The sequence below is a fragment of the Cupressus sempervirens genome, chromosome 9 (genome assembly GCF_028749045.1).
Source record: "Cupressus sempervirens isolate cs-2001-9-10 chromosome 9, ASM2874904v1, whole genome shotgun sequence".
NCBI lineage: Eukaryota > Viridiplantae > Streptophyta > Pinopsida > Cupressales > Cupressaceae > Cupressus > Cupressus sempervirens.
In genome coordinates, this window is record NC_143126.1 from 141,035,708 (window position 1) to 141,059,064 (window position 23,357).

Genomic DNA, 23,357 nt, shown 5'->3' on the forward strand with positions numbered 1-23,357 from the left:
CTCAACATAGTTATTTTGAAACACCCAAGTTCCCCTTATCACCCATAGTAGTGCTATTGCTTTCCAAACACTGCACCTCCACCATAGTAGAACCTCCAACACCCAAGATCGCTCCCTCTTCCAAAATATTACTCTCCTTATTCAAGGTTTTATCAAATCATTTAAGTCATGTAAGAAAAGGTAATCTCCTATATTATTGTCATAGTTGCTAGGGTCTTCATTTTTCTTAGGACTTTCTTTCCTACTCACTTGATTCTTGGGGTCTTCCTCCTTGCTCACATAATTTTTGTGAACATTGGGATCTTACACCACCAATTCCAAAGACTTTTGAGGGGAGGGTGAGGGGGGTGAATATGAGGACCCACCCTCAACAACATTCTCCTTATCCTTGGGGATCCCATTTTTACTTTTTCTTTTGGCTGAGGGACTATTCAATCTAAGATATGATTCCCAAACTTAGAGTATCTTTAGTAGTACAATCCAGCATAATCATACATAATTTCTTAGGATTTTTCCCCCATTTATTGTTGAGAGTAAAAAATTTGGGTAAGGGTTTTTGTTCACCACATTGACACAAAATATGGCATACACAAGCCTAGATTTATGTAGGATAATAGTGTCAACGGACATGTAATGGCCAAAGGAGTTACATGTCCACCTAAAACTTTCTCATCCTAAAATTGCAATGGGAGACCATGAAATCTCACCCAAATTTGATCTATACAACATAGTTCCATGGTGGGATCAAAGGTAGAATGTTATTTGGCCAGCCCTAAGATATGTTTCCCATAATACCAAAAAGAATCATAGCCAAATCTTCAAGAGTGGTGAATTTGAAAAGAAAGAGACCACTCAACATGTTTGAAGCATTTACACTTCCTTTTAGATTCCACTTCTAAGAACACCACTTTTATACCATGTCAATAGACAGCCTGAAGGCGATACATCCAACTAAACATAGCTGGAGAAATAATAATATGTTGTTAACTACTTCATTTGGGAGAAAATTTTTGGGTCCATCCAACCCATGGAAGATTTTTGGTTCTTCAAATGGGAGGGGGGTTGACTTGAATTTCCCACCAAAATCTCTTTCTAATCATCCCTGTGACTACAAAATCCACCTTAGTCAATTAATTTTGAGTCACGAAGACCTTGAAGGATGTACCCAAAATGGCTACGTTGTCTTTCAGGGAATATATAGTAGGCTCAAAGTGAGCCAAGTCAACCCCACTCATGGAACGACTAGGAACCATTAAATCATCATAATCTACCTCCCCCTATGCCACCTAATAAAAATTCAATGCCAGGAGAAGATCCAAAGAAAGAGGAGGGCCCAGATCAAAGAGTAACCTACCCTCTTGGGCACTAATAACGAAAGACACAATTCAAAATCAACATTGAATGGAAAGTTGTAAAGCTTTTAATATTAGAGTACCTATCCCATTTTTGGTTCATAAGTTGTTATTCAAATCAATGTTTATTTATGCTATCAAAATATTTTCTTATCACATTTATGATTAGCATGTTGGTTTCCTACATTTAATTTTTTCTTAGTGTTTTTTGTCTTTGAACATGAATTAGGCTAGGGAAAGAGTTTTTTTCCCTTTTGAGAACAAATTAGTAGGTTTAGAAATTTGGTTTGCATCTTCTTAGTTTCAGTGCAAAAAGGAACATGGCTTAGAAGGGAGCTCATATGGTATGGGGAAGAAGGGTCAGGGGGAACGTGACACATGGAGGAAATAGTTGATGAAATTATTGGAAGATTATAGGTCCTAGAGGAAAGGTTTCCTTGTGAGGATTTTGAAAAGTTACAAGAAGTTTTGAAAGGATGAATGCCAACCATACATCACATGGAAAGACTTATCAGGGCTATCATGAAATAGGGGACTAGAGTTAAGGTTTACAGTCTTGATTTTAAAGGTGAACTAAATCTTGAGACGTTCTTGGATTGGATTCAAGAATTAGAAAAATACTATGACATGGAACAAATTGACAAAACTAATCCATTAAGGGTCACGTACAACTCTATAGTGGGACAATGTTAAAACAATAGAAGAAACCAAGGAAAGGAGGGGAGTAAACTATGGCCAAATATTTTAAACATTTGAAGGTTAGATTCATGCCCTCAAATTATCGACAAAAGCTCCTTATTGAATTTTAAAATTTAAAATAAGAGGAGTCCTCTATAATTGTCAAAACTAACTTGCAAGAAGATGAAGATAATATGAATGCCTAATGCATTGATGAGCTTAGATTTCCATTCCATGATGAACTAGACCTGTTCAAAGTTAATATTGTGGATGAAGTATATAAACTAGCCTTAAGAGTGGAGGAAACTTTAATAGAGTCAACATAGTGGCCAAAAAAAGAAGTGAGAGTGATTCAAATAGAGGAAGAGGAGGTTTCCTCCAAAGAATGTATAATGGATAATGTGAAACCAAACTTCCAAAGGAGGGTGGTTTTAAAGGTAGAGGACAAGGGCAATAATTCTATGGTTGTTTGTAACCTTTGAAGTGCTATATTTGATGTGAGGTACATAGGCCTATAGATTTTTCTCAAACCCAAGAGAATAGTAGTAACTCAAGAAGAATAAATATAATGTCCCTTGATATAATAAGTGGAAGCAAAGGAAGATGAGAGTTCTATGATGAAAAAGACTATGATATTTGGAAACAAAGAAACCACCATAGTTGATTAAAGGATAGCTAGTGTGATTTAGCTACAATGTAAGTGTAAGAATAAAGTGTGTAATTTGATTGTAGATTTGAGATCATTTGATGACTTGGTAAGTACATAGATGGTACAAAAAAAAGATTTCTTGCAAAAACCAAATCCATATATAATTTTGTGGTTGGGGAAAGATCATAATGTGCTTTTCAACCAATCTTGCTTTCTTGAATTCAAAATCAGTCAATATAAAGAAAAAGTGTTAATAGATGTGTGTCACTTGGTATTAGATAGGCCTTTGATATATGATGGAGATATAATTCATCATTGAAGAGAGAGCATGTAATCAACTCCATATCTTGAAGTTTTTAAGGGAGAAGGATCAATGAAAATAGTAGTTGTGTCCCTATTTATAGTAGGGTGGAAAGAGTTCTTTGTAAAATCCAAGTGAGATTTTTTTTTTTTTTTTGTACTCACAAGGAAACTAGAAACCATATTAATAGACAAATTTTTTGCAAGCGAACAAATTACTACAACAATAACCTAACTTGACACCAAGTGACTTACCAACTAGTTTGTCTCCCTCTAGAGATATTATTTGCTAAAATGATCTAATTTCTAGTGTTAAACTTCCAAATCAAGCTACTAATAGAATGACTCCAATATAGAATGAGGAACGTGCAAACCCAAAATTATTTCCTCCAAAAAACATGCAGAGTCAAATATCCTTCAGATATAAAAGTTTACACCTTTCAAACAATCTATTGAATCAGCTTTGAAAGAGCTCCTTGGGCACAATATTATCATACTAGCCAAATCCATAGGAGTTAAGGTTGAACCCTCATGTTGGAATGATAATAGAAATTGTGAGTATCAAAGACACAAATAACATGTACATCTTCATAGTGCAAAGAGTTGAAACATAAAATTAAAGAACTCATTAACAACGGCAATCTTACTATTGAAGAATCTTTTTGGGATCCTTATTCATAATAAAATGTTTTGTATCTTTCCTCTATGTTAGTCTTTTTTCTTCTTCTTTTTTGTGGCATATTTTTTTAATCCATGGAGATTGTGTTTCTGCGAATGAAGAAGCCATAGTTTAAATGTGGTGTTTTGGTTTCTAATATTTCCTTTAAAAAATTCTCTTACACTTACAATAGGAGAAAGAAGTGAAATATTAAGTTCAAAAATCCATGAATACTCAAATTTATCTTGGTCTACTCATGATCTACCCCTTTTCCTATGTAGCCACTCTTAGGTTTGGTAATGTTGATCTTTCCTATTAGGCTTGTAAACATGCAAGTCAAGAGGGAGATGTGTTTCAATGGTATTTGAAACCCTTAATAGTGATAAGTTGATGTATTTGTAAAAGCTTTAAAAAAAATGTCAATATTTTAAAAGAAAGATCATTAATGAAAAAGGCCAACCAATATTTTCTTAAAATTAATTATAATTCAATTGATGAAGTGGTTAGGTAGGAAGATACCTTGAAATGATATGCCCTCCATGGTAAACTGAATAAGTTTTGGCCAATTGTCAAGAGATTGCATAAGGAATCAAAGTTCTATAAATCATTAATGAATATAAGATTTGGTTTCTTATTTTTTCCTCAATGTTTATTAATTATTCTATGTAAATTAGGGAATTATAGGAGGTAAATTGTTCGTTTGGGGCCATAGTTTTGGGATGATATTTAAATCATGTGGTACATTCATCTTTTGATCCATTACATTTTTTCATTTTTTTATTGTTTGGATACACTTTCCACATTTACCTATACATTTTGGGGTGATTTAGGTCTAAGAGATATAGCAGACTCCTTAATTTGTTCGAACAAGTCTCTAGAAAGTTATAACTTTTCTTAAAATACTTGTGCACAAGTTTGTGTTGAATTAGAATTGGATAAGAACCTAATAGATAATTGTTGAAATTTTCAAATGATGTTAAACTTTCTTATAATTGTCATGGTTTTTTTTTCTTATTATGGTAAATTTGGTTCTTAATGTCTAAAGAGGATCACTATCACTACTAAAGATTCTAGAATATTTTTCTTGAAAAGTGACTTGATGATAGGGGGATAAAGCACACCATAGTGAAATTTCTCTACTTGAAGTCAAGGTCACTTCTCGTCCTTTCACTCATTAAAGGGATTCAAATGATAATTTTATATCTAGGGCTATATAATAATTAAATAAATATATTTCCTATTGAATCAATCCTTTTCTTTGGAAGTAGAAATTATTTACTTAAATGATTAACCATTTCAATTGCTTAAAAATATTTTAGTTAATGATGCAACTCTAACAAGGACTAACAGGAGTTGAGTATCCTCCTTCCATTACTAAGGTTACAAAATATTTTTCTTTAGAGAGGCTTCTATGGTGACATAAGGATGAATATCTTGATATAAATTGAATATTTGAATGGTTAAGTCATCGGGATGATTTTTTGTTGTTTATTTTATCAGTAATTATTTTATATTTTATATTTTATTAGTTTTTACACTCAAAGATGTTTTTTAATTTTAAAATGGAGTATTGAGCTTTAAAGTTTGGTTACATAAAATGCCATTTTTGGGGAATGTAATTTCATTTGACTCCAAACTTATAGAAGAGCCTATGATGGATTCCTCATCATCAATTTTATGTATGTTCAATATCTTGTGTTGGTAGTCATTTTGTCTAATTCATTTTTATTTATATAAAAAATTACCACAAATATAGCCTTATACAATTTTATCTGTTTGCTTTTATTTAGATTCAATGCGCTCAAATTTTGGCTTGTTAATGGGCTTTCAATAATTGATCCTTCCTGTCAAAAAAGAGTAAAAGTAAAATGAGAAACATGAGAAGAAGGATGGATCAAATTCAACTTTGATAGACCCACAAAAGGAATTTTGTGACCCTCAAGGGTTGGATATATGGTGAGAGTCTATATGGGTAACATTGTATCCTTAGAGTCTAAAAAACTAGAGGAGGGTACAATTAATGAAGGAGGGTAAAAATATTAGTGGCTATAGAAATGGAAAAGAGGATTCAAGTGAAATGTTTACATTTGGAAGGTGACTTACATATTATTATCAATGGTATTACTACTAGAAAATTGCATGTATGAAAGATTGATAAAATTATTTCTTTTACTAAAAATAAACTATCATGTTTCTATAATTTAAAAATATCTCATATCTATATAGAGGATAACACCTTGGCGGACTCCATCTCCAAGGTGATAACTAACTTGACCCCTTAATAATTCTATGATTACATTGTTAGGGCTTTGAAAAAGAAAATTTTATCAAATAATTGTATAAAATAGAAAATTTACTCTTTTTAGGAATTGATAATGTAGAGGAAGTGACGGGATAATTTGACATAATATTTGTCACTTTGTATTGATTTAATTTTCATTGAATCCTTATATGTTACAAAATGATTTGGTTTTTTACATGTGTAGATATTTCAATTCCATTATTTGGGTCAAATTAATAAGGATCATTTTTCTTTATTTTGATGATGGACCTTGTCAACAATCTTGGTATTATTGCTTGATCTATTATTAAATGGTTTATGGAATCATTGGTTATATAGGTGCTAATATGAGTTTGAGTGATGATTTGGGGGAGCTCAATTTAACAACAAAATTTTAGATTATATTTTTTTAACTTTGTGTTGCATTGAACATAATGCTTGAGGTTGTATAGACTTTGAGTTTGTACTTGGGAGCATGTCTTCAAACTTTAACACTAAAGATTAATAAAATATAAATGAATGATTCCATAATAATGTGTCCCACGTGTGAGGCATCTTTATTTTTTTCTAAAATTGTGCTCTAGAAAATAAGCATATTTAAGTCCACAAAGTTTCCATTTAAAGAGAATTTGTGAAATTCTTAATGAAGTCTCATCCACTCTTGCTAAAATCCCTACAAACCCAAAAAAAAAAAAAATTGGACCATATTTTGATAAATCAAATGAAGTCATTAAGAAATATTGATTTGTAAGCATTTATCGCTCAACAATAGTTTTTTTTGAAATTTGTATTATTTTAAAGTACTTATGTATTTTAAATTTTATAATTATAAGTTTTGGCTATGAAGGTAAAGTATTTTGTATTTTAAATTTTATAATTATAAGTTTTGGCTATGAAGGTATCCATCTAAGATCCAAAAGCCAAATCAAAGGCATGATAACTTGAGAGAATGAATATGACAAGAATAAACTATATTCTCACCAAGAATGCAACACAGTGGATTGATTGACTCAATTGCAACCAACTTGAAATTTGGATGAAGTATTAGATTATTATTGTATAAGAGACCCTTTAGTTATATAGACAAGATGAGTACAATGGAATCAATGAGACAATGAACAATGTCATCATATTGTTACATGATTATCAAGAGATAACTTATCACCCATATAAGGTGGAATCAGATGTCCATCAGAAGTGGATTATACTCCAATGTGTAATAAGTATGTGCAACATGTACAACAAAAGTAGAGAGTGATGAAATGATATGTGCACTAAAGGTGGGGTCAACACAAAGTGGAATGTGATATCTTGACAATACCACAAATGGAAATGCTCTTATGTGGTCCCTAAGTAAGTATAATTAGTACCTAGGTGTGGTTTATCCAAGATAAAATGTCTTAATTACACCAAAACCTTCCTCAAATGCAACTTAGGACAATGTGTAAAAACTAACAATGCAAGATGGGTTCTAACAAGTAGGTCATGGTAGGTGTTGGGACTTCATTTTTTGCAAATTTTGTGAAGTACAATGACGAAATGAGTGATTATAACCTGCAAAAATACATCTATCAAGTGAACTATTTGAAAGGGCATATTTCAAAATCAAATGATCACCATGGCAAGTGCTTGATAGGAATATTTATATGTTACAAAAGAACATATACCCCTGAGTTACAATTCCCAATGACCAATATTTAATACAATTAATTTGTATGCTCTAAGGCTTGAACCATTTCTTTCCACTCTAGTTCATATATACAAGTGGTCATTTTTTAAGTTTAATATCTTAGTATCGAAATGCCCCTGTTAAGCCATTTTTTCCTCCAAATTCTCTTTATTATAATGAGTACCTCTACCACTCTATAATAGCATATAGCCTCATTTCGTATTTTTCCCAAACTCATTTCATTTGCAATTTATTCAATTATTTTTAAAATATATGAAAGTAGTATATTCTAGTATTGAATAATTCACATCTAGATCACATATGTACCAAGCCAACTTGTCCCTACAACTTTTTATGCTTTCAAAGAGCTCCTATCCAAGTTTTCAGAGCCTTACTAGTTGATTTGACATTTTTCAAGCTAGAAAGCAAACACAATTTATTAATATTTTTTGATTATATAGTGTCAACATGCAACCAAAGGCCTAAATTGAATTTAAATATCTTTTGATAAGATGTAATCAAGATGAAAAATTGATTCTATTAATTCTCTATAGAACTTACATATTTAGAACTTAAGCAATTTAAAAGGGGATGTTTACTACATTTTCATAAAATAGTTTGAAGCCAACTTTGACAGTGGATATCTTGTTCTTTGGGATGAATTTTCTATACGTCACTAGGTTCTCATGATTTCATGATGTGACTTGATTAATTTTCAAGCAAAATTTTTTAATGCATTTTATTTAGATTGTTCACTTTTACATGGGCTCAAGATACACAAATTGTGAATGCCAAATCTTATTTCAGACCACTCTCAATACCAATTTCAAAAGATTAATTGACCAAGGGTTTGAAAATGAATTTTTTTACTTGTCCACAAGAGACCTAGCTAATATCCTACATCCCAAATTGATTTTTAACTTGAGTAGAAGATTTAAACCATTTAAATGATAAAATGATTTACTAATGGATGTAGCAAAGGGGAATTTTTTTAAAATAATCATGTTAAAAGGTAAATCAATTTTTCAAAGACCAAAGTTTAAATTCAAGTGGGGTCATGTTATTTTGATAGCAAAGAAATAATTTATTTTTCGGGCTTAATCCAATATATCACCCATATGAATTATGATTGGCAAGGCAAGATTCACCTCCAAGACATTTAGTGATATGTTATGTGTTGAGGTGTGACAAAGTACGGTGAAGCCACTATATGGTGTGCTCACCAAATGCTGGTCCTATCATACAACATTCAAGTCACTACATGGGAGTACAAGGTTTGACAATAGTAAAGTGGGCTGATGGTGAAGAATTACAATGAAGCTATTACACTGACATCAATTGTATTCCAGTGGAATGGAGTAGTATTTACCCTGCATTGATGCTCACACACACAACTTTTTAGTGAACATTAGTTCGAAAAGCACATAAAAGGAGTGTTGGAGGTCGAATGGAGTGTCACAGGATGAAGGGAGTGTCTAGATGTCAAAGGGAGTGTATGAGTTTGAAGGGAGTGACTCGATGCCGAAGGGAGTGACTTTTGTATGGATAAGTGATTGTTATGACTGTCAAATGGAGGAGGGAGAAGGTTTCTAGTAACCATTTTGTTCTATGAAAATTAATGCACTAGATTACATAACTAATTGCAATATATATAGATTACTACATGTTCCATTAGGATATGAATATGTAGTTCATTATATGTAATATTGATCACTGTCATATGAAGAAGTTGCTTAGGTTCTTGGGTGGTGGATTTTTCTCGAAAGAGTTTCCCATGTTAAATCTGGTCTTTGTTGGTTCTATTTTGTGCATGATATTTTCTATGTTCTTATTTTCCTATGCATCTCAATGTCATAAAATTGATTCATTGTTTATTATCTCCCATGTAAATTGGTATTAGGAAGGTGTCTTTGCATGTAACATTATGTCTTGCCGATGGAACTAAAGCATTTAGTTTAAACAAATGTCATTGCAAATAGAAGGGCATTTGAGACCTTCAAACAAATGTCACTCTAAATAGTGAAATACAAAATGCATGTAACTTTTTTGACATAATGTCTCAATGAATATAGTCTTGAGGCATTACCAAGGATCATTAGATTGAATGGGTTTTAGAAATTATTCCAATCAAATGCATTCAATGGGATCGAGGATGATACCATAGTAGTTGTTAGTGTAGAGACCTAAATTCGTAATCAAATTTAGTCATCTTCTAAAGAATATCTTAATTAAATATTTAATATTTAATTATTTTAATGTTATCCTCTAATTAATTAATTAGAGCCAAATAAATAAATTAATAGGCAACGATTAGGCAAGAGCTTACAACACAACGGTAAAATTGTGAGCCTCTTACCTAGGAGGTCTTGGGTTCAAATCTACCCAAGATTAATATTATTAATTATTAATAACAATTAATCTTGGCTTTGGCCTCTTACCCATCGAAAAAATTAACAGACAACGAATAGTCTAATTTATTAATAAAGTCCCCTTTTGTCTATTAAATTAATTAAATGCAAAACCCATTTAATTTAATCTCCAAAAACCCCTCTGTATTTAATTTATTTAATTAATTAAATCTTCCACCCACAAACTAACCCTTCAACACTGCAGTTACCCAAACTCGACTCATGCACCAAATATTCATCTTTTAATTAAATAAATAATTTAGTTAATTAAAATGCACCAATAATTCATTTTTTAATTAAATAATTCATGATTTAATTAAGATCACCCACCAACTTTTTTTCTAACAAATCCATCCACCTCCCACCTCATCTAGAGCCACCTCATCCACCTTAACTAAAACACATCACCTCCTCTTGCATAAATTAAGGCATAATTTATTCCCTCTAACTCAAGCCCAAGTCTACTTTTGTGCCACATCTCCTCCACCTATCTCAGTTGACTGAAGCCTATCTCACACCTCACTCAGTAAACTATCCATCAAGATTTTATATCTCCTTCTCACCCAATGGCCTATAAATTGAACCCCTCTCCTCTCACAAATCATCCACCTTCATATGAAGACTTATACTACTATTTTGAGAGCCTAAGAACTATTAAAATACCATTATAATGGAAAAATTCACGAACTCCTCCATTGTTGAATCTTTCATCCATCTCTCACCCATTGAAGCTTGAGACCACACTTGAGCATACATCTCCATCCTTTGGACACATCTACTCAATATAAGCATGGAGTGCTCTCCTTTGGTTTTCATCCCTCTTATTTGTTTTTATTGTCTAATCTATATGTTGGTATGTGATTACATTGTGAATGTTTTCAATTTTCTTAAGTTCTTTGCACTCTAGTTTTCATAGCACACAGTTAGTACTCATCTTGCAGACACAAAAATAAAAGTATTAGTAAAAGTAAGAATGACATTCTTCAAAGCACATTGAAGACAATATTCATATGTCATGTGCAAGACATGGAAGCATAAACATAGGATGATTTCAATCTAAATTTTACAAAATGCACCAGAGATAACATCAAGTAGGATGAGTTGATTAAAGCTTTGCAAAAGTTGTGTTGTTGGGGATTTTTTACTAAATTAAGATTTTGTGTGAAATGTGGAATGCTCGGATAATGTAAATGAGCTATTTGACACATTACCATTGACCATATGTGCAAAATATGGATAAAGAATAAGGTAGAAAAATGTGAATAAAGAGTCATCTCATGAAATTCAATTAGTATGAATGTGAAGGTACAGAAGAAAGATGAGCCAAATACTTCTTTTAATGTCTCTCTTGTGTTTATCAAGGCTGCAAGTTTTTCATTAGACATTATATTTAGAAAGGCTTTGACAATTTGTGACACGGAGTTACAATATCGATTCAATCTGCAGAGAAACATTAGATATGGAGCTTACTTTATTCTTTCAATGATGGATAATGATATATAGTAGACTTTGTCTATGAAATGTACTAAGTTGTTCATTAATTTAATATCTATTGTCATTGTTTTTGCTTCTACTATTTATTCTTCTTATCATATGAATTGATATTATGAAGCATATGGTCAATTTTTCACCATGTTTTCAACTCTCATATGTTCTTTCAATTTGGTCTCTTCAAGTAAGGGTTAAAATTATTGTGGGGGATACAATGATTACGAGGGATAAATTCAGTGAATACAACTCAATTGTCTACAAACTTGTAGGTCTATACTATATGCATGGAATGTGGCCTACACTAACACACACACTTCAACACGGTCATTGTATGCGGATTCATCTTGGAATGAACATGAGATTGTTCACCCAAGAATAGTCCGGCAAGGTGACCTATTGCCTTCTATCTAAAGGGATTTTGGCTGTTAATATCCTTAGATTCAAGGTGCAGGCAACTAGACCCTCTAAGAACAAAGGATTTGATATGCAACTAATCTATGTGAGAATGCAATGTAGTCTATGATGAGATATGCATTTAATCTAAGAACAAGTGAAGGAAACTAGATTAATCATATGCATATTATACTAAATGAAATTAAACTAAGGATGCAAATATATGCAAAATATGAGCAAATGTGAGCAAATGTGAGAATGAATTTTAACAGCACTTCGATAGCAATTCAATTCATCCTCCCAAAATGAAGAAATGAGGGTCTCTTAAATAGATTTTCTTGAAATATTCCAATGGTTGAGATCGATTTCAATCAATGATTAGGATTGAAGATAAGGTTCAGTTAAGGTGGAAGATTCCCAAATTAAAGGGAGTTAACTAACTCAGATATGAGTGTAAGAGTCAGTCAACTCAGATAGACTTTAGTGTGAAAGAAAATGATCTGGATCACTTCTAATTTGATCAATAGTTATCTAGGAATTTCCACTTTTGAACTAAAGAGAAGAATTAGAAAGAATATTTATTTAATAAAATGAGATATGCTCTTACAAATACCTCTTCCATTTAATTAAATAATTTTATTTAATTAATTAGAGACACTTTTTTTTTTTAATTAAATAACTTCATTTAATTAATTAGGAATGGCTTCCTATTTAATTAAATGACTTTGCTTAATTAATTAGAAATAGCTTTTCTAATTAATTAAATAATTTTGTTTAATTAATTAAAATAGGTATATTTATTAAATTAAATAAATTTAATTCCATAGTACACTAGCCTTAGGTGACAATTTAATTTAATTAAAGTATAAATACTTAATAATTAAATTAAATCTTAATCAATGGGTATAATGTGACTAATATGAGTCAATATTATAAGAATTAAATAAAGAGTCTGATTAATGTAGATTAGAGTTTTAAGCATTTAACAATTAAGTCAAGTAGCGAGTAGCAGAATGAGAATTGCCTATTAGAATAGGTCTTAGGATTTATCAGAATAGACCAGAATTGATGATCATGGCAATGAGCCAATTTTGGGGTATTACATTTTGCCCATCTTTGAATGAATGTGCAAGCAGCATGTTCAATTCAAAGAAAATCAGAAAGCATGATGCGAGGATCAAGAAATGAGATTGGTTCCGAAATTGGATACGAAGACCAATTGATAAGCTTTTAAGGACTATCTCTAGAATAGAGCTTAATCCCAAGGATCCAAGTAGAATACCTAGATACCTAAAATTGATGAGCATTTAAAAGGTTTCTTCAGAATGAAGTTTGACCTTTAAGGATCCAGATATAACACCTAGATACCTGAGATTGAAAGCATTTAAAAGATTATCTCCATAATGGAGCTTAACCTTTAAGGATCTAGATAGAACACCTAGATACCTGAGATTGAAAGCATTTAAAAGATTATCTCCAGAATGGAGCTTAATCTTTAAGGATCCAGATAGAACACCTAGATACCTGAGATTGAAAGCATTTAAAAGATTATCTTTAGAACGAAGCTTAATCTTTAAGGATCCAGATAAAACACTTAGATACCTGAGATTGAAAGCATTTAAAAAATTATCTCCAGAACGGAGCTTAACCTTTAAGGATCTAGATAGAACACCTAGATACCTGAGATTAATAAAAGATAACAAGATTCAATCATGAGTGGTAGAATCATCCCCAAAACGAGGCTTGATCCTCAGGAGTCGAGGTTTAGACTGTCCCAATACCTGTCCATCAAACTCTGAGACGAGTTGTTATAAGATTGATCAATTGATGAAAAGATAAAATAGATAGCAAAGATGCCAGATAGGAGGGAGCAAGATGTCTCGAGTGATGAGATTCCCCAAGTGACGAGGACATAAGATAGGAACAAGATGCCCCAAGCGATGAAAATTTAGATTGATTTGAAATTCAAGTTCAATGATGTAATCGTCCTGCCCCCTTGGGAGTGAAATCGAAAGATGACACACCAGAAATATGATGTAGAGCAATATACAAAGAGATACAGAAGAAATCTGAGATGTAGTAGAGTGTAGAAAGGATCAGAATGATCAGAAGAAACTATGAAGAGATCAGAATGATCTGAAGAAATATGAAGAGATTAGAATGATCTGAAGAATATTGGAAGTCAATCCAAAGTGATTTTGAGGTCCAAAAGATCGAGTTTGACCAATAGTTGACTAGAGTTGACTTTTTTGGGAATTAATTTCAAAAATTTGAAAAATTTTGAGTTGAAAAGATTCCAAGAATTACAAAGTATCAGAAAAAATTTAGACTGCACAAGCATTCAATCACGCCAGTCCCAAAATTTTAAAACGCATTTTTGAGGCACTAAAGTGTGTCAAATTTCAAATTCGATCCCGAAAATGAATTTAGAACGGTCAAATTAGCTAGGGGGTGATTTTTGCTCAAATTGGAGCACTTTGAAAAATTAGGTCAATAGCTATATAAGGGCCCAAGGGGTCATTTTCAATTCATTTGTGCTTTTTGTCCTTTAGTGAATTGAGCTCTGAGAGAGACATGGCAGTGAACGTGAGATATCATCATTTTGAGTGCTCCAGACGACATAGTCAGCCAAAAGACTACGGGCCACCGGTGAGTCATCGATTTCCCACCTTCGTACTTTCACTTTTATGTAGTTCGAGGTCATTTATTGCATGTTTTAGCACATTTTAGAAGTTGGTCAATTGGTCTTCGCGTGAGACTATCCTTTCTCGTGCAAATGTTCTTTCCTCGCGTGAAGAAACAGGGTGCACTATTTCTTTGCACGCGTCGGTGAGGTTTCTCACACGGGAGATACCCACATCTTGCATGAAGAACGAGATTCTTCGCGTGCGAGAACTTCGTCTTTTGCGCAACGAAGAGATTCTTCGCACGGAAGAGAGAAACTTCACACGGAATCTACAGATCTTCACGCAAGATCTGAAGATCTTCGCACGAGAACCCGTGATAGCAGAGGTTAAAATGTTTAATTTTGTACGTAAAATTTGCATTTTTATTAGCTTTGTTCTGCCATTTCATTCTAGTACTGATCGTTTGCTTGTCGTTGTTGTTTATGTGTGTGCAGGAGGTCTTTGACGACGTCACATTCAAATCACACTATCCACCATATGGAGAGTTGTTGTGGAGTCTTGATGATGTAGATCAGGCACATATCGCTCGATTGGGCTTGTATGCGTGAATATGTGGCCTCTGTTTAACATACACACTTCAACACGGTCATTATTTGCGGATTCATCCTGGAATGAACATGAGATTGTTCACCCAAGATTTGCCCTGCAAGCCGACCTGTTGCCTTCTATCTAAAGGGATTTTGCTTGTTAATATCCTCAAATTTGAGGTGTAAGCAACCAGACCCTCTAAGAATGAAGGATTTGAGAATGCAATTAGTCTATATGAGTATGCAGATTAATCTAGAATGAAATATGCATTTTTAATCTAAAAATATGTAAAAGAAATTATACTAAATGTATGCATATTAAATCTAGATGACATTAAGCTAAGAATGAAAATATATGAGAATATCTTAAAGCTAGATGAGTGTAAAATGCAGCAGCAATTCGATGCTTCTTCAATTCAACCTCTCAAAATGAAGAAATGAGGGTCTCTTAAATAGATTATCTTGAAATGAATCAATGGTTGAGATCGATTTCAATCAATGGTCAGGATTGAAGATGAGGTTCAGTTAAGGTGGAGGATTTCCAAATCAAAGGGAGTTAACTAACTTAGATCTGAGTGTAAGAGTTAGTCAGCTCAGATAGACTTTAGTGTGAAAGCAAGTGATCTGGATCACTTCTAATTTGATCAATAGTTATCTAGGAATTTCCATTTTTGAACTAAAGAGAAGAATTAGAAAGAATATTTATTTAATAAAATGAGATATGCTCTCATAAATACCTTTTCCATTTAATTAAGTAATTTTATTTAATTAATTAGAGACACTTTTCTTATTTAATTAAATAACTTCATTTAATTAATTAGGAATGGCTTCCTATTTAATTAAATAACTTTGCTTAATTAATTAGAAATAGCTTTTCTATTTAATTAAATAATTTTGTTTAATTAATTAAAATAGGCATATTTATTAAATTAAATAAATTTAATTCCATAGTACATTAGCCTTAGGAGATAATTTAATTTAATAAAGTATGAATACTTTAGATTAAATTAAATTGAAATCAAATAGGTTTAACGTGGCTAATATGAGTGCATACTATAGGGATTAAATAATGAGCATGATGAATGCAGATTAGAGTTTTTTGCATCTGACAATTAAGTCAAGTAGCGAGAAGCAAAATGAGAATTTCCTATTAGAATAGGTCTTAGAATTGATCAGAATAGACCAGAATTGGTATAATGGCAATGAGCCAATTTTGGGGTATTACATATACAAGCTATAGAAATCTACTTACAAGACATAAATGGGGTCTTCTGATAGTTAGAATTAAATACATCAAGGGCCCGTTGGGCTGCAGGAACTGAATTGGAATAGGAATCAATAAATTTCTTTAAAAAGTAATTGTCAATTTGGTGTGCCAAATCAGAATTGGGAATAGAAATTTTTATTCTCATTTTGACCTAAAAATGAGAAATAGGTGGAATATCAAATTCTCATTCAATTTCCCATTTGACGTTTTCATATTTGATAAAAGTTTCAAACCCATTGTCTCAAATCCATGATTAACAAGAGTAATACGAATTTGGAGAAAATGATGGATTTTGTAGTCCACATGAGGCTTTTTACAATAAGCCTAATCTGGATGCAATTTTATTCGGCACAGAGATTATACAAAGTTGTGATGACATTTACTAGCCCTTACAGATTGAGCAAACAAAGTATTCCACTACTCGATTTGTCCAAGAAACATTATTTTTCAATGAGCCTTAATGAAGCAGTCAATAATTAAGGTTTTATGTGTTCACAGACACAATCAAGAGGCTATAAAATTTAAACAAATGGGATCCATTAATAATCGAGCAACTATGAGAGGAGATGAAAAAAGTTTTCACTGTCTCTACAACACTTTGACCAATATTTTAGAATTTCGTCTCTTTAGAAGGCAAGAAACTCCCCACCAAAGGTAGAAAGAGAGAAAATTTTAATCTCTCAAAAATGAAGAAAGAGAGAAAACCACAAGGTAGGAAACTCTCCACCAAAGGACAGATGGAAACACATAATGTTCTTAACGATAAGAAGAAAATCTCATACAAGGACAAATGCCCCCATACGAGAGAAGAGGAAATAAAATGATGCTCCCACATAATGTTGACTCTCTTGCAAATATGGTCCAAGATGACGACCAATACCCTTCCATGGGAAGAATTTAGAGGCAATGCTACAACAAGAATGACAAAATGTGACAAAAAAAATGCCAATGTCAATGAAGAATAAGTAATAAATTACTTACTGTAATATGATAAAAATTAAGCATGGGTACATCTACTTGATCATCAATTGGATACTCGCTCATAAAGAATTGGTACATTATAAGTCTCAACTTGAGCCATGAACCAAGCTTCATAAGATACTTCCTAATCTAGTGAGTGCAAGAAGTTCACATCAATTATGTCATCAATGACAAAGTACAAGAAGACAACCTACAACATAGTTCAAGCAAGAGAATACAACATTACACAACAATGATGCAAAGATGAAAATTGTTGATGATACCACCAAGAATACCTTGAAGAAGATCACAAAAGATGCCTCCAATTGAAATGATGCCAAGAAAACATAGAAGACATTTAGACCCCTTGACTACCGGTTGGGGAACACTGCAAGATAGGTATCTTGGTGGACAAGACAAAATTTTATTTTGAATTTGCATGTTTACATTGAAATTATTTTTTAAAACTAATAAAAAGGTTTTTTAAACATTTTATTAATAAAAGCATTTATTAAAAAATAAAGAAAAAAAAATCTTTAATAAACTTTCCATTTCAGTGACTAGGATTGCCAAAATGAGGTTGTAAGAGACTTAGATCCCTATGCAAAAGACCAAACAAAGGTCAATACATTACAATTGCAAAAATTAGCCAAATTCTACAAATACATTTTTTTTTTATCATAGTCACTATAAACATATAGTATTCATGCAAAATATGGGAAAAAATATGCACTTTTAAGAAAATGCACTTGTAAAAATATATATGAGTTAGAACAAGGCCTCTGAAGTTGCAAAAATGGGATAAAGATTTTTTTTGTGAAATTCAAATATTGAAATTTGAAACCGCCTATAACACAATGTAGAGTACAAAACTCTACCCCAAAAAAATAATAAAAATTGAAGAAATGGAGTTTAGATGATTAAGATATCCTTGCTTGAAAATCCTTTATATGATTATGATGCTTGAATTGTCGCCACTCTTTCAAATTTCAAATAGTTATAGATTTGGTGTCTAGTGTCCAATTCATATGAATTAAAAGTTGATCTTGTGATTTTTGGACCTCTTTGATGTGATGCCAACCTCTAATATGCATTAGCAAGCTCTAATATTGTCTTGCAATATAAAGCCACAAAGAGGAACCCACCAAAATATTCACTCAAATCTCTCAAAACACTATCCAATGGCACTCAACAAGCTCTTGTACCCTATGATATTTGGCTATGAAAGTAGTCGCTGAAGATTTGGAAGCTAAATAGAAAGCACAATAAAAAGAGAGAATGGATATGATAAGAATAAATTTGATTCTCCCCAAAAATGTAATACAATGGATTAACTAGGTTAATTTACTAAATTGGAACCAACTTGAAACTAAGCTGGAATACTAGATTATCATTACATAGGAAACACCTTAGTTATAAAGGTGAGCATGAGGATTGGATAAGATGATAATGATAAGTGTCATTCTCTCATTATATATAATCATGAGACAACTTATCACCAATCTAAGGCGAAATCACATGTCCACAAGAGGTGGATCAACCTCCAATGTATAATGGAATATCTGCATCAAAAGTGGGGAGTGATAAGTTATAAATGCACTAAAGGTGGAGTCAACACAAAGTGAGATGTGATAACATGATAATACCATCTAAAGTGGAAATGCTCCTAAAAGCTCCTATGTGATCCCTAAGTAAGCTTAAGCACAATTAGTACTTTGGTCACATCTAGAAGTGAATTAAGGTAAAATGCCTCAATTCTACCAAAAATAATAAATTGTAAACACATTAATGACCTCAAGTCATTACTATAGGAAAAATAACAAATGTTGTTAAAATATCTTATAAAAAATCACTATTTTTGTATATAAGCCAAGAAAAATGAGTAGAAAGAATATAGGTCTAAACTTTTTGTTAATACTTCTTCAAAAATTAATAATAAACAAATATTCAATAGAAAAATATGTGCATTGGAATAAATGATATAAATTCAAAAAATAGTGGCAATTTTTATTTGAGTGAAAGTGGAAGAAAATGGAAGTTATATAGAAAAATGCCAATACAAAATATTTGATAGAAAATTTGCTTAAAAAATAAAACATGATTTGAATCTACATAACCTCATCATTTAATACTCAAACCTTATTTAATAAAGTTTAAACAAATTAAAAATATTTAATAATATTTATCATAAGTGTTCCACTTGAACCAAAAAAAAGGATGTAACGCATATAAATAATCACTATGTATGGAACAATAGATTACACAAAACACATAAATTATTATAATACATATTATTTTTATACAATAATATTAAATTCATTCTATTGTATAATCATATCACTTAATATGTAACTTATTTATTGGAGGCTAGTGCAAAAGCTTTGAATATAATTTAAGTGTAATTTTATTGCTCTATCTCTTTAACAATAGTTATGTTGAATACATAATATGTGCATCATTTTCCTTCTATACCTAATGTTAATGTTGTTCTTCGTGGGCTCCTAGTACGTGAAATATATGTGAATTATATAGTAATAGTGTGTATATGAATAATTAGGAAGGAAGTGAATTCGTCCTTAAAGAATTGATTAGGAGTTTATATTCTTGAATCATAAAACTTGGCTTGTTTCTAGTAATGGGGCAATGAGCTAAGCAAGGTTGTTGTGTCTAAATGATGATGATCAGTACTACATATTAGTTCATTTTTACTAGTTTCAATCCCATACCTTCCCTCATTGTGGCATCCCTCGATTCAATAAGTGTCAATTGAACTATTCTAGCTTGTGAGATATATTGTTCTTTTTTATACTTAATAGGCTTACTTATATTAGGTTTTCTTTTTAGCTTGCATATTTGAAGGAGACACATTTAAGAGATTTGATTAAGAAGCATTACAGGTTCATCAAATGCATCATATCACTATCAATTTGACTAAACCATAGAGAAAGAGGTTTTTAACAATGAGAAGGAGAAAGAACAAGGTTTCTATATTAGGTTTTGTAATTTAATTTATCTTATTGAGGTAGCAAGCTAAGTGGGGTTGGCATGCTAAAAAAAGGTCTGATATTAAGCATGCCTGAGACATAGTAATGTCAGAAGGAGTGCTTGCATGATGTTCCAATTTTTGGGTGCAAATCTTTATCATAATGATCAATATTATGGAGTAATTCATTTGACTAATTTCAATCACATCATTTGAATTGGTAAGTATCAATTGAATTATTGTAGTTCATCACATTGTAGCTTGGAATTATGTATTATCTAACTCAGGAGCAATCAAAAGATATAATGACATGTTGAAATGGTGTTGTCTCTTTCAAAACCACAACCTCTCCTTCTCAAACACTACCCACCTCAATGGGTATCATGTGTCAACACCCCAAAATTTCAAAGATCTTTGTGTGGTGCCTCCCTTCTCAAATCTCATCGTTGTGACATGTGTCCAAGCCACAATCAAGTCAGTAAGTGGAGGGGCCCACATCCTCAAGGAAGGTGACCATCTTTCAGTCGACAATGAATTTGAAGGTAGGTTTGATCTAAAGTTTTAAAAATGACCCTTCATACGAGGAACTAATGTGGGTGGAGTTGGGATCTTATTCCCTTGTGATGATGAGAAATTTATAAGGGGACAAGTGGCATTCAAACAACATGCATGGAAAAAGAATAATGATGTGAAAATTGGCATGTCAAGACAATTGTACTAACCATAATGATGATTCTTGGACCTAGCGCAAATGCAAGACCCTTCTCAATTGTATTTCTAAGATTCAGTTTTAGGATCTCTTTCTATAAAAAGCCCACAAGAACATTGTAATAGAAGTTAGACCTCGAGCTTTCTTCAAAGGAATCGAACGTGCAAGTCTGCAACATTGTCTTCCTAGTTTAATTTTTAATTCCTATTTTTGAAAATGCAGAGACTTGTCGATTCCATGATTCTCTGGATGCTACAGACGGTAGTCAGAGTACCATTGACAACAATTTTTATGATGCATGTTCTGGATTATTGGATATACATATAAATAGCTATATTTTCATTTTTTAGGCCCTAGCCTTGTTTTCTTGCATAATCCTTGGAAGAGACCTAACGAACTATGCCCAATTTTCTTTTATTTTAAGTTTTCTTCTATTTTGTCAATGATTTAAGGTTTCGCATCAAATATGAATGAGTATAATTATCATCTATTACTTTCATGCTCTTATAATTTGATTACAAGTTATTAGATCATGTCTAGTTACTCTTTTAATACTTGTAAATAATGATAAAACCATGTCATTTTAGTGGGAAAAATTCTTGTAGAGTGGTTGTTTTAGTGGGATTATAGGGATGTTTCCTACAAGTATCAATGGGTCATTCTCACATAAAGATACAAGTGTTTTGACCTATGTCTAGAATATTATTATCATGTTCTCTTTTGATCAATGAAGAGTTTGTGGCATTTTGTGTTCATTTTGAGGTCTTATGTTCTTATTCTTTTTTTAAGGGAATTTCAAAGGGGTTTCAAAATCTCTAGCACATTGGCTTGATTTATATGTTTAGTCCTTCTTCCCCTTCCCTAAAGCACCACTGCAAAGATTCGGCTTCTAAAATCCTATAGATTTTATCATAGGGATGTAATTTGTCCCATTCCTATGAAATTGCCGAACTGCCCTTATTTAGGCGCGAGCCTATTTCTGGGATCAACTGTAAGTATCAATTGATTCATTGTACTTCATGAGATTGTAGCTTGGGATTATGTGTTATTCTTTTTAAAACTTCTTGGACTTCTTTTACAACTTGACTATTTAGACTAAAAAAAGCACCATTTCAGACATTTAATTATGAAGCATTATAAGTTCATCCACATATACACATTTACATTTATATATTTATTTTAGATAACTAATTGTGATATAATGGTGAAAGGGGGCACTCGCAAAGCATGGTATAGGTCCATGATCCCCTCACCAATAAGTAAGGTCAGCAACTTGACTAGCCACTTGCAAGTTGTAATGTAGCTTTTGTAGGTATATTTGAGTCTGACCCATGTTGACAAATCTTCAGGGTATTGTCAAACAGTTAAGACCCACTGTTAAAGGCAGCCATAATTCATCCAATATTTACCAAGCAAATGAAACTGTCAACATTTTTAGGACATTCAAGACATTTACAACATAAAATACCAACATCTTTAGGACATTCAACACACATTGCATAGATTGTCATCTAGAATGTCTATTAAATTGTTTTGTGCATCTTCTTCTCAACCCTTCAACACATATCTCTTGCCAGTGAAAGGCTGGAACTTTGATGGTTCCTTTGGTACCTCATCTCTGCCAAGGTCCTTGGAAGAAGCCTAACAGAAAGCAGAAAAACAATTCAGATAACCTAATTGCAAATTTAAATACCTCAAGGTTTTCAACTCCTCTATTTTAAGAAAGCAATTACCTTTTCTTGATCACCATTTGAGTCTGATATCTGCTTTGCAGTAGCAGAGGGTTTGGATCTTAAGCTTGATGAGTTTCCATTTGTAGTTCGGTATGTGGATTTTGTAGATCTAGAGGCAGATACAGGTCCTGTAGAATTCTGAACACTCTTTCCATCCACTCGCCGTCCAACTCCAGTGAAAGGAATGAATTTAGGTCCTGCTTCGTCTTTGGCTTCTGAATTCAGCACATAACATAATTCATGAGCTACACATTCTCTCATATTTCATCAATCTAACTTGCAGCTGATTGAAATTAGTTTATTTATGCCTATTTGACATATGCATATTGCATACCCCATTATAAACCTCTAACAATAATTGTACAAAAGCATTGCAATCACTACAATAAAAACTGGATGGAAAAATGGAAAAAAAATCAATTCCAGATAAGCCTTGGTCATGCAATTTGATTGCATATTTCATAACAGATTCAAGATTTCTAGCTATATCTTGCATATGTCCTCTAAAATGACATTTTTGCTTATTTCCACAATGCCATGTATGTTGACATGGGTTCTTTATAAGTTGTTTGACCTTGGATCATTGGCTTTTACTGGATTAAGGATTGAGGG

The 23,357-nt window shown here is 32.2% G+C and overlaps 1 protein-coding gene across 3 annotated transcripts in view; it reads right to left on the bottom strand.

The window, feature by feature from the left end:
• Positions 1 to 22,171: 22,171 nt before the first annotated feature.
• LOC149537909 (ubiquitin fusion degradation protein 1 B-like) overlaps positions 22,172 to 23,357 on the bottom strand; it is a 67,116-nt gene continuing 65,930 nt past the window's right edge. For all 3 annotated transcript variants that reach the window (XM_089799324.1, XM_089799327.1, XM_089799326.1), the window contains 2 exons: positions 22,746 to 22,960; positions 22,172 to 22,653 (listed from right to left, as the gene is read on the bottom strand). In XM_089799324.1, the coding sequence (XP_089655450.1) occupies positions 22,561 to 22,653; positions 22,746 to 22,960 (308 nt within the window). In that variant the 3' untranslated portion in view covers positions 22,172 to 22,560. The remainder of the gene's footprint in view (positions 22,654 to 22,745; positions 22,961 to 23,357) is intronic.